The sequence below is a fragment of the Manacus vitellinus genome, unplaced genomic scaffold (genome assembly GCF_001715985.3).
Source record: "Manacus vitellinus isolate BGI_N305 unplaced genomic scaffold, ASM171598v3 scaffold_46_pilon, whole genome shotgun sequence".
NCBI classification, from domain to species: Eukaryota; Metazoa; Chordata; class Aves; order Passeriformes; family Pipridae; genus Manacus; species Manacus vitellinus.
This window is the reverse complement of record NW_021940578.1, coordinates 3,682,422-3,697,972: the sequence shown is the minus strand read 5'-3', so window position 1 is coordinate 3,697,972 and position 15,551 is coordinate 3,682,422. Positions and strand designations below refer to the sequence as shown.

The following is a 15,551-nucleotide window of genomic DNA, read 5'->3' as shown; positions in this document are numbered from 1 at the left end:
CCAGCAATGGCACAAGAGAATGGGGCAGAAACCGGTGCCCAGAAAGTTCCACCTGAACATGAGGAAGAACTTCTTCCCTGTGCAGTGACCCAGCTCTGAACAGGGTGCCCAGGGAGGGTGGAGTTCCCCTCACCGGGGATATTCCAGACCCGTTTGGACACAATCCTGGGCCATGTGCTCTGGGATGACCCTGCTGGAGCAGGGAGGTGCAACCAGATGACCCACTGTGGTCCCTTCCACCCTGACCCATCCTGGGATTGTGTGCAGGTTTGGTTCTGGTGCTGGTGGGCCCTGGCCTGTACTCAGCTTGTGCTCCGAGGAGCAGCCCTTGGGAGAAACACATCAAGGTTCTTACCAAGAGTAGTTCTCCAACCATGTTACACAAAGATCTCCAACAACTGCTGCACAACAGCAAATCAGCCCCAGAGTAGTGGATCCCAGGGCTACAACTTGACTGGCACAGCTAGATGAATAAAGCACACAGGGATTTGCTACTCACTTCCATTAGAGACATTTTTAAAAACTGTGGCAACTCATAAAATGAAAACAGAAAAGACCTGAAATTAAGATCACCCTTGAAATGTCACTTTGCATAGAACTTTAAGTAGAGGACTTAAACTAGAGAGATTTTAATATCCCTGGGGGCAAGGGAGTTTTTAGTAAGACTTACTTGTTCTTCATGTTACAGAAACAACCAGAACTGGTAAAGCTAGGAAGGGAATTGGCAGCCCCTGCAAATGCACTTAGAGACAATTGCTATTTAACTGCCTCTTTACGAAAACATTCTCCAATATTCAGCCATGCAAGCAGATTTTATGAGCAGAAAGAGACTCTGTTCCACCATTACAATGCTGCTCAGTTGGCTCTGTTTACACTAAGATACCTAAGAACCCTTCTCTGTTCCTTCCACTCCCTACTCCCCAAAAATAGTGGAAGAGACTGAAAACAAACTCAATCCCAAACCTCCCCAGTGTTTATAAAATAAAGCCCTGTTAAAATGTCATGTTCCTTACCTCTGCACAGCAGCATTACCAGCCAGCAGTGGTCAGCATTAGAATCAGCTCTGTCGTCCATCCACCAAGTACTGATACTGTTTCTGATACTCTCTACAAAGACTCTGGGGTAACTCACTGTGGGTATTTAAAACCTGGAGATGTTAGTTTAGCTGCAGAGGTTCAGCTGCAGCACAGAACCCGCTGCCTTTCCCCAGCCCAACACTGCACCCTGTTTGTACCTTCTGCCTAATGCTATTACTTTCACTCTATAACTTTATGGTGAAGCCACTGACCTCTGATCCCAAAAGTATCCTAACTATTTTTTTTGTCCCTTGGAATAAAGTCTTTGTTTAAAAATACACAAACACTGCCAGGTAAACACACTCATTTTTCATATTACCTTGTCCTGTAAGAGTTGAGCTGTGCAGTTCAATTTGTAAGCAAGGTCTAACATAAAAGACAGTCTGGCCTCATTTCCTCCTCTGGACTGCTGGGGTTTGAGTCATATCTACTGAATCTATTATTTCTGTGCTGCCTTTAGAGGTGCCAAGAGGTTCCTCTCATACTCCATTGATATGCTGGTTCTGGACTTCAGGCAACTCCAACAAGTGACAAGTTCAGCCTAACTGTGTTTGAGGAAACAGGATAAACTTTCAAAATTATAAAAAAGGCAACATTATGAGTATAATTAGAAAAAAAACCAATGTGAATATAATAAAAGTGGCATCAATTAAAATGTTTTTTCCTTTTGGAACAAAAAGGGGTTTAATGGTCTTAAAAACATTTTCTGTACAAAAATTGCTCAATGACCGGTATTTGCCTCCTCGTGGTGACAACACTTCTAACTATTGTTTCCTTCAGCAGCAACTCCCACAGGTCCTGTAACAAGGATTATCTCTTTGGCCAGTGGTGTGTCGAACCCCTGCAAAAGAGTTACACAAACACTTTAACTCCTGCTCTAAATTCACTCAAGACTGAACACTGACGATGTTACAATGATTTTATCAAGGGTCCTGATGCAGACAGAGCCCTTACCCCCTCCAGTGCTGCCCTTACCTAGTGTTGCTCTTTTATGACTAAGTAACACACAAGACTCATCTCTTGTAAGCTAAACATTAAGTATCCATTCAGAACAAGAATGTTCATGCTTGGCAGTACTGTTATTTGTCTTCCTCCCAAGCCAGCCAGATGTTCTCCCCACCTCCACCTACCTTTGTGGTCAAAGAAAGCAACTCCCACATCCATTAACACAGACTTTTACCTCAGCATTTCAAACCTTCCACTCAGACTTGTCTTTGATTGCATTAATCCTGACTAAGTTTCTCTTTTTTTTCCTTTTTTTCCCCTTTAAACTGACGTCAAGCTGTGACACAACCTCTTCCCACTAAACATGTGCTTAAGCTCCCACAGCAGCAGAGCACAAAAGCTGTGCTCTGCCCATGGCTCCAGGGCAGGGGTGTGCAAACACTCCAGCTGGGTCAGAGCAGGCTGACAACACACCTCTCAGCTTTCCCCGCCAGGTAGGACATGCTCCGGTTTCCAGACTGTTGAAGTTTGTTAGCTCCAGCAAATTTCTGCACAGAGAAGAAACAAAACACCAGCACAGTGAGGTTCCTGCCAGATCCAGTGTATCCTGTGAGGTTCATGTGCTGCCCAGGTTGTGCCACCCTCACACCACTCCATCCACAGCGTGAGCTTTATGCTTTAGGGCTGCTCTGAGTGCACCTGAGGAAGTGCTGTTCTACTGCTCTGACCAGGACATGTGAGGCACAGTGCCCCACTGACAACACATCTTACCCAGCTAGGCAGAAAGACCTGTACAGGCTGTCCCAAATTCACCATTTGGTTTCATTTTTTAATCCTGGAACAAGTTTCAACTGACAGGATTGCACAGGAAACTGTTTCCTACTCTATCAGGCATAAACTGGTTCAGCTTCTAAAACACAATTTTTTTGAATGTCTCAGATGCTCCCTGGTAACATTTTCCCTCCAGTTAAATATGCAGGAAAGCAGCATGCACAGGGGAGGCTGAAATGCAAGAAATGAGCTTCAGAACTTAAAATTAATGCTCAAGCACCCAGTGAGTTCACACACGGGCTTCCTGTTACTTCCTGCCTGAAAGCCCATGGACATGACACATCAGCACCAAACTCCATGTGTGAGCACTATGCAGGTATAGATGGGGGGTTTAGGTGCCCAGGTTTGCAGGGGACAGCACAGGAACTGCCCTAAGTTTGTGTTTGATTGTTTTCTTTCTTCTCTTCAATCTCAATTAGCAGTAAGTGAAAAATCTCTGAGCTCAGACTGTTTTCCTGATAACAGTACTTGGGGAGAACATGATCAACACACAGACCTGAAATGACCTGGAACCACTGGAATGACTGAGATTTTTGAGAGTGCCTTGAATTTGGTACTGGGAATTTGTAGTGGTGTGCTGTGGTCCAAGTGTCATGCCTGTGATGTGTGGAGGTGTAGGTGTGAATAATGTACAAAGAAGTGGGAAACAACAAAGAGTCTGAGGGGCCCCAAGGAAGCTCCTGCTAAATGGGAAGCACGAAGTTGTGGTTGGAAGCTGCACCTCAGCACCAAGTGCTGTTAGGGAACACTCTGTACATCCAGAAAAGGTCATCTGTCCTCCCCAGCTTGGTACACACTGTCACCCACACTTCTGTTCCTCTTTTCATGACAGGCCCATACCTTGCCTGTGTAAGCTTGCTTGGCAGGATCAAACTGTGGCGACTGCTTCGATTTGCTGCTTCCTAAAGGAGAGAGGAGAAGCTGTCACTAAAATTCTCCATAAAGAACAATGCATTCCACAGTGTTCCTCTGATGATATGGAGGCTTTGTTGTAGTCTCCCACACAGTACAACTCAGAACAGTCTCTTAAGGACAGGGGATGCTTTTGAATAGATGCTTCTTACAAAGGAGTCCAATCCTCTTTGCCTCCTAGTTCCCAAGTCCAATTAAACAGATGACTTTCTCCATGGAGAAAAGAAACAAAACCCAAACCCACAACCCACTTGGCCAATGTTTTCAGGATTTTGTTTCCAAATCAGAAGGGATGTTGAAGTGTACATTCCTCGAGTCAACTTCTTCAAGTGCTTCCCCACTGTACGGTGAGTGCACTGTAACAGTCTGCACTGCTTTGCCACCCACATTCCCACAAGCCTTCTCCAGGCTCAGTTGGAAACGTTTTCCACAGCCTGCAGCACTCTAGCAGGGGATCAGATCTTACCTGCAAACACTTTGAAGTTGGACTTGCTGTAATCAAAGGGGGTAAACTGCTTCGGTGCTTCCAGCTCCTCTGGTTGCTGGGGGGGTTTTGGCCGTTTCTTCTCCTGTGTTGGCAACTCCGCTCCCGTTTCACTCGTGTCTCTTTCCCTCTTCCTATTTGCTTGTTCCTGCTGGGAAAGCAACCCACAGAAGAGAACCAAGGACAAGGTCAGGAGAGGAGAATGAAACACTCCTGCACAGGCATGGGGGTGCAGATGAACTGCCCAGTGGAGCCAGGCCCCAGTGACAGCTCCTGCCTGTGGCAATAACAGTGTGGGGAGAAAGCTCTCTGCTCTTCCTGGGGCCTAAACTGCTTTGGTTTTTTTCTCCTCACACAGCAGGCACTTCTGAGCTAAAAAGCCAAGCTGTCATTTCACAGGATATCAGAGGCTGAGACCTGCTGTAGCTGCACTGGCAGATTTGGGGGAGCCTACGTGGAACAAGTGAGGAGTTTTGGGGGAACAAGTGAGGAGCAGAAGTGCAGCAGTGGAAAAAATTCCCTACTGAGCACATGGAGGGATGTGACAGTGTGCACAGCACAGTTAGTAGGGCCTGTTGTTACACCCAGGGCAGCACCAAACACTGTCCAAACACTGACATTCAGGTGTTCCAGAGTGACAGGGCTCAGGGTTTCACTCTGAGCTGCTCTAACAGTCAAGATGGGCACAGTCTGGAAGGAGGGAATTCCATGACATACCATGGCTTGCTGACGAACAGACACAACGTTTTGTGTTGTGTTTTTATGCACCTTCTGTGCCTGGGCACGGGCAGCTATGGAGACAAACAAGCATTACTGTAAAAAGCAGCAGTAAGTTAGCCAGGAGCTTAGAAAAAGCAAGTAAAGCAGCAAGTCTCAAACTAAACATAGTATAAACATTACCAAACTACATCATTTCTCAGGAAATCCATCATCTACAGGAAACAACCTATGTGCACAGGGAAGAGCATGCTGGCACACACCCTGAGGAAGGGAGGAATGGCTGTACCTGACTCCTGGGCTGCTTTCTTACTGATTTCATTCTTGGGCTTCTTCTGTACTGGTGCCTGACTCATCAGCTTCCATCGATTGCTGATCTGCAATGAAAAAGTGTCACCTGGAACCATTCTGTTTGAAGTTTTACGGCAAAAGGGAGTTTATAAACTTGCTTCCACGTGCTGGTCTTCATTAAGAGTACAAAAGATCAATCTGGATGGTAAAAGAGATTAAGATCTGCTGCACCAGGTGAAGTAAAACCAAGTGCTTTTAAAGTTCTGAGCTGCAAACAGGCCATGAGAACAAAGGCAGATACTTCAGCAGTAGTTGCAGCTTTGACAGACAGTGAAATGTCTCCAGTCCTGGTTCTCCAAAGAATACAAATGCCACAGAAACATGTCAAGTTTCTCAAGAAGAAAAAAAAATACTATATTGCTGAGGTTCCCAAAGCAAAACACACTACTTGTTTCTTTTGCACCACTTTGCAGGAGTTTTTAGCACAAGGCTTACCTCATAAATTTTTGATGATGGGTCAAACTTGGCAGATTGTGAGATATAGGTAGAATTCTCCTCTGGAGGTAGGTACTGTAGAGAGGCAAAGAAACCATTTTGCTTTAAACACAGTACATGACATTTATCTCATTGCTAAAATGCTACTTGTTGTAAATCAGTGAGTTCATATTTGAGAAGCATTCTGCAGATGGAACACCTTGTGGAAAAAGAGAAGTTACTGCAGCTATGCCCAAGAGAAATATTAAAGAAAAACCAACTGAAAAAAGCCCCACAAAACCAAAAAACCCCAACAAACCAACCCTCAACCGCACACCAGAAAAAGTTGGTTTGATATTATTTCCTAGTAATTTGCCACTACAAATCTGCAGCAGTATTCTATTGTTCAGCTCACTAACTCTAGCCATAAAGTAGAGATGAAAACCTGATGCAAATTTCAAAAACCTCAAACTTGATTAAAAAAACTAGAGAAAGGGCTGTTTACTATGTAGACTTATATCCAAGAGGCATTTAAATGTGTTTTGAAAACAAGTCCACACGTGTCTTTGCAAGAAGAACAACCCCTTGATTCCAGTGAGGAGCAGCTGATGCTCTATCAAGGTCTTAAAGATACACCTGAAAAACCAGCTCAGGGCATTCTCTGCACTGGATATTTTGTGAGTCCCACTACAAATATGTATTGGGAGCTTTTACCATTTTAAATGGATTTTCAAAGGACTCCATTATTAGCTGAGCTTTCCGCTGTGCAGTGGTTAAAGGCCTCTTATTTCCTTCATCTCCATCACTTTCCTTAAAAGAAGAAAAAAAAAGAAATATTAACACAAATATTCTCTTGGTTTGGCTACTGCTGTTTCTCACTCTGAACCCCCACTGAGAGCAGTGACCCTCCAGAGACATTTAACTTGCTGGCCTTCTAACCCAGCTGTCTGGGTTATGCCACACACCTGACAGGAGTCAGTGCTGTTGCCAGGCACGTCCCTCCTGATTATTTCTTGCAACACTTCCACACAGTTTTATCAGATTATTAAGTCTGTTTTCTAATACTTCAATACTGACACTCACAAACATGCTGCTTACACTGAATATGCTGACAGTGGCAGTAGCAACAAGACATGCTGGCTCTGGCTGACTATCTTGGATATTCGTTGTCCTCTCACTGTCTGAGAAGAGACAAGCATCTTTCAAAACTGGTGCAGGCTCTGCATGAAAAGGAGACAAAATTTTTATTAGATACTTGTGTATTTTACTGCTCTTTTGTGTAATGAGATTCCTCTGAAAGTTTTTTCAGGGCCATTTATTTCCTCCATGTCAAAGCCCCATCACTGCATTATTAGCACAGCTTTTAGGTTAACTCTAAATTACCCAAGGCAGAGCTGCTCTGAAAATCATCCATAGGAATCCGTGAGCTGTCATGTGGTCCAAAGAGGGCATTCTCCAGCTTCTGCAGAGGGATTCAAATTACAAACACAATACACTATGAATCTATGGTTTCACATACTGCAGACACTTAAGACAGAAATTCAAACAAAAGGATGAAATTCCTAATGTAGCTCACTTGCCAGAGCACATTGCACCTGGCATCAAAAGGCTACCTATGCAAACACCCACTGGTTAATGGAGATGATTTACTTCACACACAAGAGGAGAATGAACAACTCAGCCTTATAAACTCATCTGAAACCTCTCTTCTTACAGCTCAGTCAATATATTTTAACACATATGAAACTGTCCAGCAGCCAGAGTGTTTGCTGATACAGCCTTAAGTGCTGCTTTATAGTGGTTTGTAAAACACCAATTTACAGCTGGTAATGTTATGAGTCTAGCACAGAAAACAAACATTAAGCTAAAGCTGAGAGATCTGTAAAAGGGATGAGATAAGCAATTCACCAGAAAGTAGAATTTTGCTACATTTGTTTCCAAGTTTAAGGCTGAAGACATTAGGTAAAAATATCCTGTAAACAGTACCTCAGGGGTGGGTAGAGATGTTCTCTTCTTGGCAGTTGAAGTAATCTCTGACTAGAATGGGAGAGAAAAGCAAGTTACTTAAATGTACCTGCCCTGTTTCTTCTAGGCTGGCCTCCTTATCAATGTTTTCAACACATTCATTACAAGCTAGCAGTTTAATAAAATTACTTTCTTCTCCTGCAGTGTTTGCACTTGGCTATATATTTAAACACCTTGCACAGAAAGGACACACTCTTGCTCACAAGTGTTTTTGTTTCACTACAGGAGGAAAGCTGTACTAATATCAACATGCTGATGATGCATTTCAACTAATGAAGCTCTTGCAGCCAGGGCTGTTTTTGTTTGCCTCGCCACAGCTGTAAAAGATTTATGAGTCCGTTTACACGGCCAACAAATTCCACAAGGTGCAGTTCTTCCTCACGCAGGCAAACGAGACGTGCAGTGTAAGACAGACAACTGCACCCTGCTCGAGCAGTGTCTGCTCCTTTGCTGCTCCAGTTCTGCAGGGAACCACCAAAGAGCACACAGGCAAGGAGCTGCAGCGGATCTTTCTGCTCTGCCACAGAGCATCACATTCAGCGTCCAAAAAGCAAACTTCAGCACACACATCATCCCAGGTCACCACTCAGCTCCAGTCCCCAGCTTAGGGAAAGCCAGTGATGAGTCTCCTGTGTGGTACCAGCTACTCCTACCTTGACAAGAGGCATCTCCCGGGCCTGCTGAATGAGCAGATGCAATTCATTAATCTGCTGGCGAACGAGGGGTGGGACGGGATTACAGCAGGCAATGATGCCCTGGGGTTCTCTAAAGAGAGAGGAGGAAGATTCAGTGTGCTGTATTTATGGCCAATATGTCAGGTATTTGCATTCCAAGGATGTGCAATGGGATATAACCACGGTCCTGACTGTGACAGAGCAAGACAAGCCAGATTAATATGTCAAAGTTTATTCTCTGTGATAAAATTCTTCTGTATCAGTTTGTGCAGACAAGGAGAAGCCATTAAGTCAGCTCTCCTCTCATTTAACTTTTCTGTGATCTGACTCTCCTCATCATCATTTCATTCAATATTCACCTATGAAAGCTGAGTCCAGCAGTGGGCCTACCTTTAAAGATGCATCTTTATTACTCTCAAGTATGGATGTTAGATGATGAGTGCCAAGTGGTCAAGGAAAACGTTGTGTAAATTGGGTATTTCAAGGGATCTGCCCCTTGCCCTTCCCAACCCTCTAAGAAGTGCAAAAAAGCCCAAATAAATGCTATGGGGGAACTCATCCCTCTCTTGTTCTGTAATAGTGTGGGAATCTCGGGAATTTGTGACATAGAACAATGCAAAGGAATGTGGTTTATTAGGGGAATAAAGTCAGAGATGTATCCCAGAGGCCTGGAGCCTTCCCAAGGAGTATTGCTATTTATTTCTCTTCCAAACTGAACAACTATAGAGAAAAGCAGTACTGGCAGCTGGAAGGAAATCAGAAATCATTACACACTAGGAAGGAACTTGCTGGATATTAAAATCAAATAAGACTCCTTCAGGGTGAACTGAACTTACTTGGGCAGCTCCTCTGAGATCTTCAACAGCATGTGATTTGGGAGCACATATCTACAACACAAAGAGGCGGTGTGAATGTAACAGAATGTTAAAACCACTTAAAAATACCTCCAAAGTGCACAACTCTGCCCCAATTACAAGGTCTGAGAAGATGACATCAGTTAAAAAGAAAAGGAATTAAGTAGGACTGATCTAGGTACCTGTAAGAATTTACTGCTAATGTAACAGGACTTCTGAGCAACAAGCAGCCTGAGGCAGTACAGTGATTTCTACAAAGTGGTTCCATCTCAGGGGTGGAAGGGGCACAATCCAAGAGATTTATTGAAGTATTAAGCCAGTGTCCATAACAAAAGACTTCCTACCCTGTGCTCTCGTCCTCTTGACGTGCTATCTTGTCCCTCCATGCAAACAGCAACCTAAATGCTGCCAGCTGCTGGGTGTCGAGGTGTTTTTTCTGCCTCCTGTAGAGCTCAAGGTAGGATTCATCTGTGAAGAGGGGCTTGATGTATTTCTGGACAGGAAAAAAAGAAACACTCGTGATCAGTATTGGATTTGTGCTTTCTAGTTTGCCTTGCTCCACTGAGACAGAGAATCTCACACGGACATCAGGGGACTGAATGCACTCTGGCACAATGTGTCTTGAGCTTTTACCCTAAATGATTGCTAGGAACCTATTCCTGAAAAACACACATCTCATCCATTTTTAGGGGAAAACCACCCTCAGCAACTCCAGGAGGAGCTTCAGTATCTTCAGGCTTCTCTATATTACACAAGGCCTATTTTCATAGACAGTATTTTCCAGGCACAACGTAATTGTCTCATAAGGCAACTCCAGCAAGGCTTTGAACTTCTAGGAACATCCAGCAGAACTGGAAATGTAACATCTCTCTTGGAAAAGACACACTTGAATGCAGTGTGAGGCCAAGGAGTGCTAGCATTCAAAAAACTGCAGGAAGGCACCTCAATCCAAGGATTTTAGCCAGTGAAACAAGTGACTGCGCATGACTGAGGCAGAGTTTATACAGCTGATTTCAGATACACAAAGAGGAGAACAAACTGTGTTTATGTAAGAGAGTAGAACAGGCAGAGGACCTTCTGTCTCAAGCCCATACCCTGATCCAGGTAATCCATCCAGGTGAAGCTTTACCTTCAGGCAGATGTCCCTGCTGCGCTGCCACACAACCTGCAGCTGCGTGGGCTGCTCGTTCCCTCTCTCCCACAGCGCCTCCCTCATTTTGTCATAGATGTAGAGCAAGTAGTGAGTGTCATCACGGGCATACTGCAGCATTTCTTCTGGCAAAGGGCTAGAAAAAGAGCCACAATTACACTAGCATGTTTCAGTTGTCCCACCAAACTGCCACTTTCCTCTTGCAAGGCATATTAGTGCAAACTGGACACGAGACATGCCAAGAACTAACATGGGAATTCCTCTGTTTCCTTGCTGAAGGATTTGTTGGGCCACAGCAGTAACATGCTGTGCCCTCTCCAATTCATATGGCATCCTGTTCACAGTCCTGCCAGAGAGCAGGACTGCCCTGCAGCTGAGTCAGATGGCAGAACTGCTTGCTGTGGTATTTGTCATAACTCTGCTGTCTCTGCAGAGCCTACATAAAGTAGATTTAGGATCTCTGTGGTGTGTAGGGTGCACCTGCACAGCCCAAGCTCCCTGCTCCAACAGCACCTTGTACAGGTGACAGTGTTTTCGTGGGGGCTCTGGGGGAGCAAATACAGACTGACTCCATAACACTGCAGTGGTTAGGCACTGTTCTACACTCAAACTTAAGGCACAGCCAAGGTGAATGCAGTGCTCATTCACTTTGAGACTAACCTATAACTATGGGTCTTGCAACTAGAAGCTCTAGCAGTGCAAACAAGGAGAAAGAGCTACCTGGCAGCTCCAGCCCATTTAGGGGTCAGTTTTTACCGTATCCTCCAGTCAGCCAGCTGGTACTTCTTGTCAGCATCTACACTGCAATACAGCTTTAGCAGGTGCTCCAAAGAATGCCTGCCAAGATTGAGGAGCCGAGCAGCTTGGTGAGTATCAAACATGTTCACCAAGTACAGACCAAAGTCTCTCTGCAGCCATTCCACGTCTGAATCAGCACCATGAAGGACCTTGAAAAGCAAAACAAGTTGGGAATGATACAAGGAACATTTCTACTCCAGGCTGGTGGTGCTGTGCTTTCATATTCATGTGTCTAGGACCAGATTTCTTTTCTCTGTCCTTTACTGTTAAGTACAGAACTACTAAAGGAGTGCAACTGGCAAGTAGTTCACCACTTACATCAAGGAAAGAGGTCCATGAACAAATGACAGTGAGAGCAGAGCCAAGTGTGATTTTAAGTATAATAAAACTTAAACTAAACCAATAATGATAATAAAAAAGGGAATTGTGGTGAGTTTGGCAGCTGACCTTCACAATGGCAGGGTCTGTGAAGGTCTCATTGAGGATGTTCAGGTCGCTGCGCAGCTCCAGGGCATCAATAATGAAATCTTCTGTTCGAGTGGAAATCTGCAGCAGACATGTCAAGCCCAGGAAGCTCCTGTAGGAATGGTGCTGAAAGTGGGGAAGAGAGGTGTAAACTAGGATTCGTTACAGAAGTAATGCCATAAAACAAACAGCACCCCAAATGAAGGAAGGAAAGGACTTCTTTAAGAAAAAAGACAACTGGATAATCAAACTTTCTCTTTGCAGTCATTAAGATGACATAAAAAAATCATGAGATGAACTGAAAGAAGATCAAATTCAGCTAGAAGTGGGAAGCCAGTCCAACGACTGGAAAACTTATAATATTGACACTATTTAATTCAACTTCATAGATAATATCTGATGGATCAGGGTCATGAACTGTTTTCTCATGTCAAAAAGTACAAAAAAAAAGAGAAAATGACAAAACAGACTAGAAGAATATAATGGTCTCCTAGGTCCTGAAAGTACACGTGTTAAGTTTTAAACAGAAAAGGCAATTTGATTACCTCCAAATCCAGGGCAAACTCTTTACAGTTCATAAGCTTTTCATTCAGTTCTACCAGCTCATCCAGTGTGGTGATAAAGTGACAGGGTGTTTCCTCCATGGGCCTGTACATCTGGCAGAGCACATGAATTAGGTATGGTATGTTCTCTGCCAACTCCCACCCCCACCTCCACCCTCAGATCTGAAATTTGTCAAGTATGGCTGTAAATGTACTGCAGCTGCAGCTGCAAATTAAAGTGGGCACCAACCTGGAGTTCTGGTTTCTTGAGAACTCCATCTGGTGGAGAGAAATGCTCTAGTTCATACTGGTAAGGGTGAGCAAACCTGTGGAAATTAGGAAGATAAGCACAGGCTAAATCCCAGCCACCTTTGTGAGGCCAGAGCACAGAGACTTTGACACCTACGGCAGTTTCCCTTTCCGGCAGAAATGCTGTCTGTTATTAAGCACAGGTTCAATGTAACTGCAGAGGTCTAAAGCAAATCACACACACTGCAGTGTGGGCACAAACACATGCAGAGCTGTTACACACGGCGAGCACCAGCGTGGTGGGAGCACACGGGCACAGGCCCACCCGTGGGGCTCCCAGCACCTCGCTGCCAGGTTCATTTCTTACATGTCTTGCTCAGTTTGCTGCGTCCTCTGCTGATGTATGAAGTCTGCCAAGGCAGCTGGCACGTCCAAGTCCTCAGGGCGCTCCTTTCGCTGCCGTCCACTTTTTGTGAGGGCTGAACAACCAATATGGAATAACTGGACTGGGTCCCCCACATCACACCTTCTCAGCCTACTACTCTCTCCCCTCCACCCACCACGAGATCCTATTAAAACCACAAAGCATCAAAAATCTTAACAATTTAGAGCTGCAGCTTTTGCTGTCAGCACCTTGAACGACAACTCAGTCACCAGGTTGCTGTTAAGCAAGACACAAGGTGGTTCTGCTCAAAAGCTTGGAAGGAGATTGAAAAATCTTCAGTTATTAAAAGTACAGTGGCTTCAGTGGAGATTATGGATGAACCATCAGCAGCAGAATGTTACCAAAATAGGGTGTTACACAGTGGCTCTGGTAAATCACCCAAAGCAAAGGTAGGTCTCCCTACACACCTCACTCGTTTGAAAGAACATCTGTAAAGTCAACTAGATTGGTCAAGACTTCTGAGGCAAAAGTGACTCTCATGTATGTTCAGTGGTGGTAAAGAGCACAATATCTGTTTGGGACAGATTATTTGCTGTATACCAACAAGAAGATGCTGTATGTTGATCTACTCTTACATTAGACAGGTAAACAGAGTCACAGAGCTCACTACACCCAAATGCTCAACATCTCCTGTTATGTGTTTTTACAGTCAATGATTTCTCCTCTAGACTGTGAGGACCAGGTTTGTGTCACATACTCTCAACAGGTCACCCAAGTAAAACAATCTCCTTACCTTCAGGCAAAGGTTTCAGAGCATTTGGCTTGATAAAAAGTTTAGGGACAAAGGGAGTGTTGGAGTTGTCAATCTTTTCTCGAAACTTAAGCTGCGGTCGAGAGATATTCTTGGCATGAAGCAGTCGGAAGGTTTCAGACTGAGTCCTCTTGTGGAATTCTCCTGCCTGTTTAAAAAACCACAGGTAAAACTCACATGACTTAACAGACATTCAGAGTTTCTCCTACTCAGCCTGACCCAACATTCAGAGAAACAAAGTTATACCCCACGCTCAAAACTGAGTCACTTTTTCTCAGCAAGTCCAGCACTGAGGAATGAGAGTTCTCTGAATCAGGATCCTGAATCCATATGAGTAAGCACAGGAAGGGCTGTTGTGTACATGACACTGAAATGGCAAGTGAAAGCACAGAGAATCCAGAATCAAGTCTGAATGAACAAGAAAAGGGAAAAAAGAGGGAGGGACTCAGAATGTGTGAAAAAAACATGAGAGAATATTAAACTACTGAACTCGACTGGAGAATTAGTAGTGCCAAGGCTGGGAGAAGAGCTGAGCTAACACAGCAAGCTGAGCACAGGGGCCTCACCTTACGGTTCCAGCTGGAAACGATCATCTGTGGGGGTTGTAACCCAGCTGGCAGGACTGGCTGCTGGTTTCTGTTCACTCCGGATGCCTCATCCAATAAAATACTCTAAAACCCAGAAAAGCAACGTGAAACACCTGCTAAATTACCACACTCAGCCCCTTTGGTCAGATCGAGTAAAGGAAGTCACATGGGTAGGTACCTCCACTGCCATTTCCCCCAAATTCTGCACAACACAAGACAGACAATGTGGGAGGAGCATGCTGGCCATCAAGGGTGGGAAGAGTTTCCTCAGAGAAGCAGCTCTAAAATGTACAGACCTGTTCCCAGGTTGTGAGGGTTTCGTGCCAAACTGTATTTAGTTTCCTCACAAGTCACATATTGCAGTCCCTCCCTCTGGCCCATAACCCACCTGCCTCAGCTGCTGGGAGCTCTGGCCCAGCACATGGAGAGGGTTTTAAAATAAGGGAAAACACCAGACTGAGGAAACACCAACTGTAACTGTGAAAGCACTACCACTGAAACTCTTGCAATGAAAAAAGAAGTTATGGGAACTGAACAGTTTATAAGAACCACATCCAGAAATAATTTGCTTACCACTCTTTCAAGAATGACGTCGTTGGAGTCAACCAGCATATCAAATTTATCTTCCAGCCCTGTCACTTTGCTGGACTCTTTCAGGAGGCTCCGGCAGCCGTGGTACTGCATCACCTGGCTCATGCTTGCAAGAGAACAGCACAGCTGTCAGCAATCTGTGAGCAGGCAATCTCAGTCCTAAAACATCCAGCTTTCTTCAACTTTCTGCACTTCAAAGTTTGAAAATAAATCAAACCGTAGATATCATCACATGAGCAGTGAATAGGAGAAGCACCTATGCAGCATTAAGTGCCAGAATTAATTTCTCACAAACCACACCACGACTTTTAAAAGTGTTTGGAGTGTTTTTGTTTGGAGTCAGCTGCTCCCCTCTGCCACAGCTCTTCGTGGTGATCAGTATGAAAGGCCCTCTTTAAGCTTGTCACGGGGCTAGAAGAGCAGCTAAAATCAGGTGTGAAGTAAAACACTGTTTTACCTACAGCAAAGCATGGAGTTCCCAGAGGAGGGGGCTGCCTGCTGGGGGCATGGGGAGGGGCAGCAGGCCCTTACCAGCGGAGCAGGCGGTCTCCCTGCGTGTCGCAGTACGCGCGGAAGCCGGGGAAGCTGCGGTAGAAATCGTACTCGTCGCCGGGCTGGGGGAGCCCGTTGGATGCCTTTGTTGCAGCCACCACCGTGCCCAGGGCGTACTGTGCAAGAACACCACGTTAT

General features: G+C 44.8%; 1 protein-coding gene across 1 annotated transcript in view; it reads right to left on the bottom strand.

Annotated features, from left to right (window-relative positions):
- Positions 1 to 808: 808 nt before the first annotated feature.
- EXOSC10 (exosome component 10) overlaps positions 809 to 15,551 on the bottom strand; it is a 16,081-nt gene continuing 1,338 nt past the window's right edge. Inside the window, exons 2-25 of the mRNA XM_029962393.1 lie at positions 15,393 to 15,529; positions 14,844 to 14,967; positions 14,250 to 14,354; positions 13,666 to 13,831; positions 12,855 to 12,966; positions 12,489 to 12,564; positions 12,242 to 12,352; positions 11,679 to 11,822; positions 11,190 to 11,380; positions 10,413 to 10,569; positions 9,628 to 9,776; positions 9,266 to 9,316; positions 8,409 to 8,520; positions 7,717 to 7,767; positions 7,114 to 7,192; positions 6,829 to 6,950; positions 6,445 to 6,540; positions 5,752 to 5,826; positions 5,255 to 5,342; positions 4,966 to 5,039; positions 4,231 to 4,399; positions 3,693 to 3,754; positions 2,496 to 2,569; positions 809 to 1,917 (exon numbers count right to left, since the gene is read on the bottom strand). Coding sequence (XP_029818253.1) covers positions 1,887 to 1,917; positions 2,496 to 2,569; positions 3,693 to 3,754; positions 4,231 to 4,399; positions 4,966 to 5,039; positions 5,255 to 5,342; positions 5,752 to 5,826; positions 6,445 to 6,540; positions 6,829 to 6,950; positions 7,114 to 7,192; positions 7,717 to 7,767; positions 8,409 to 8,520; positions 9,266 to 9,316; positions 9,628 to 9,776; positions 10,413 to 10,569; positions 11,190 to 11,380; positions 11,679 to 11,822; positions 12,242 to 12,352; positions 12,489 to 12,564; positions 12,855 to 12,966; positions 13,666 to 13,831; positions 14,250 to 14,354; positions 14,844 to 14,967; positions 15,393 to 15,529 — 2,556 coding nt within the window. The 3' untranslated portion in view covers positions 809 to 1,886. The remainder of the gene's footprint in view (positions 1,918 to 2,495; positions 2,570 to 3,692; positions 3,755 to 4,230; positions 4,400 to 4,965; positions 5,040 to 5,254; positions 5,343 to 5,751; positions 5,827 to 6,444; positions 6,541 to 6,828; positions 6,951 to 7,113; positions 7,193 to 7,716; positions 7,768 to 8,408; positions 8,521 to 9,265; positions 9,317 to 9,627; positions 9,777 to 10,412; positions 10,570 to 11,189; positions 11,381 to 11,678; positions 11,823 to 12,241; positions 12,353 to 12,488; positions 12,565 to 12,854; positions 12,967 to 13,665; positions 13,832 to 14,249; positions 14,355 to 14,843; positions 14,968 to 15,392; positions 15,530 to 15,551) is intronic.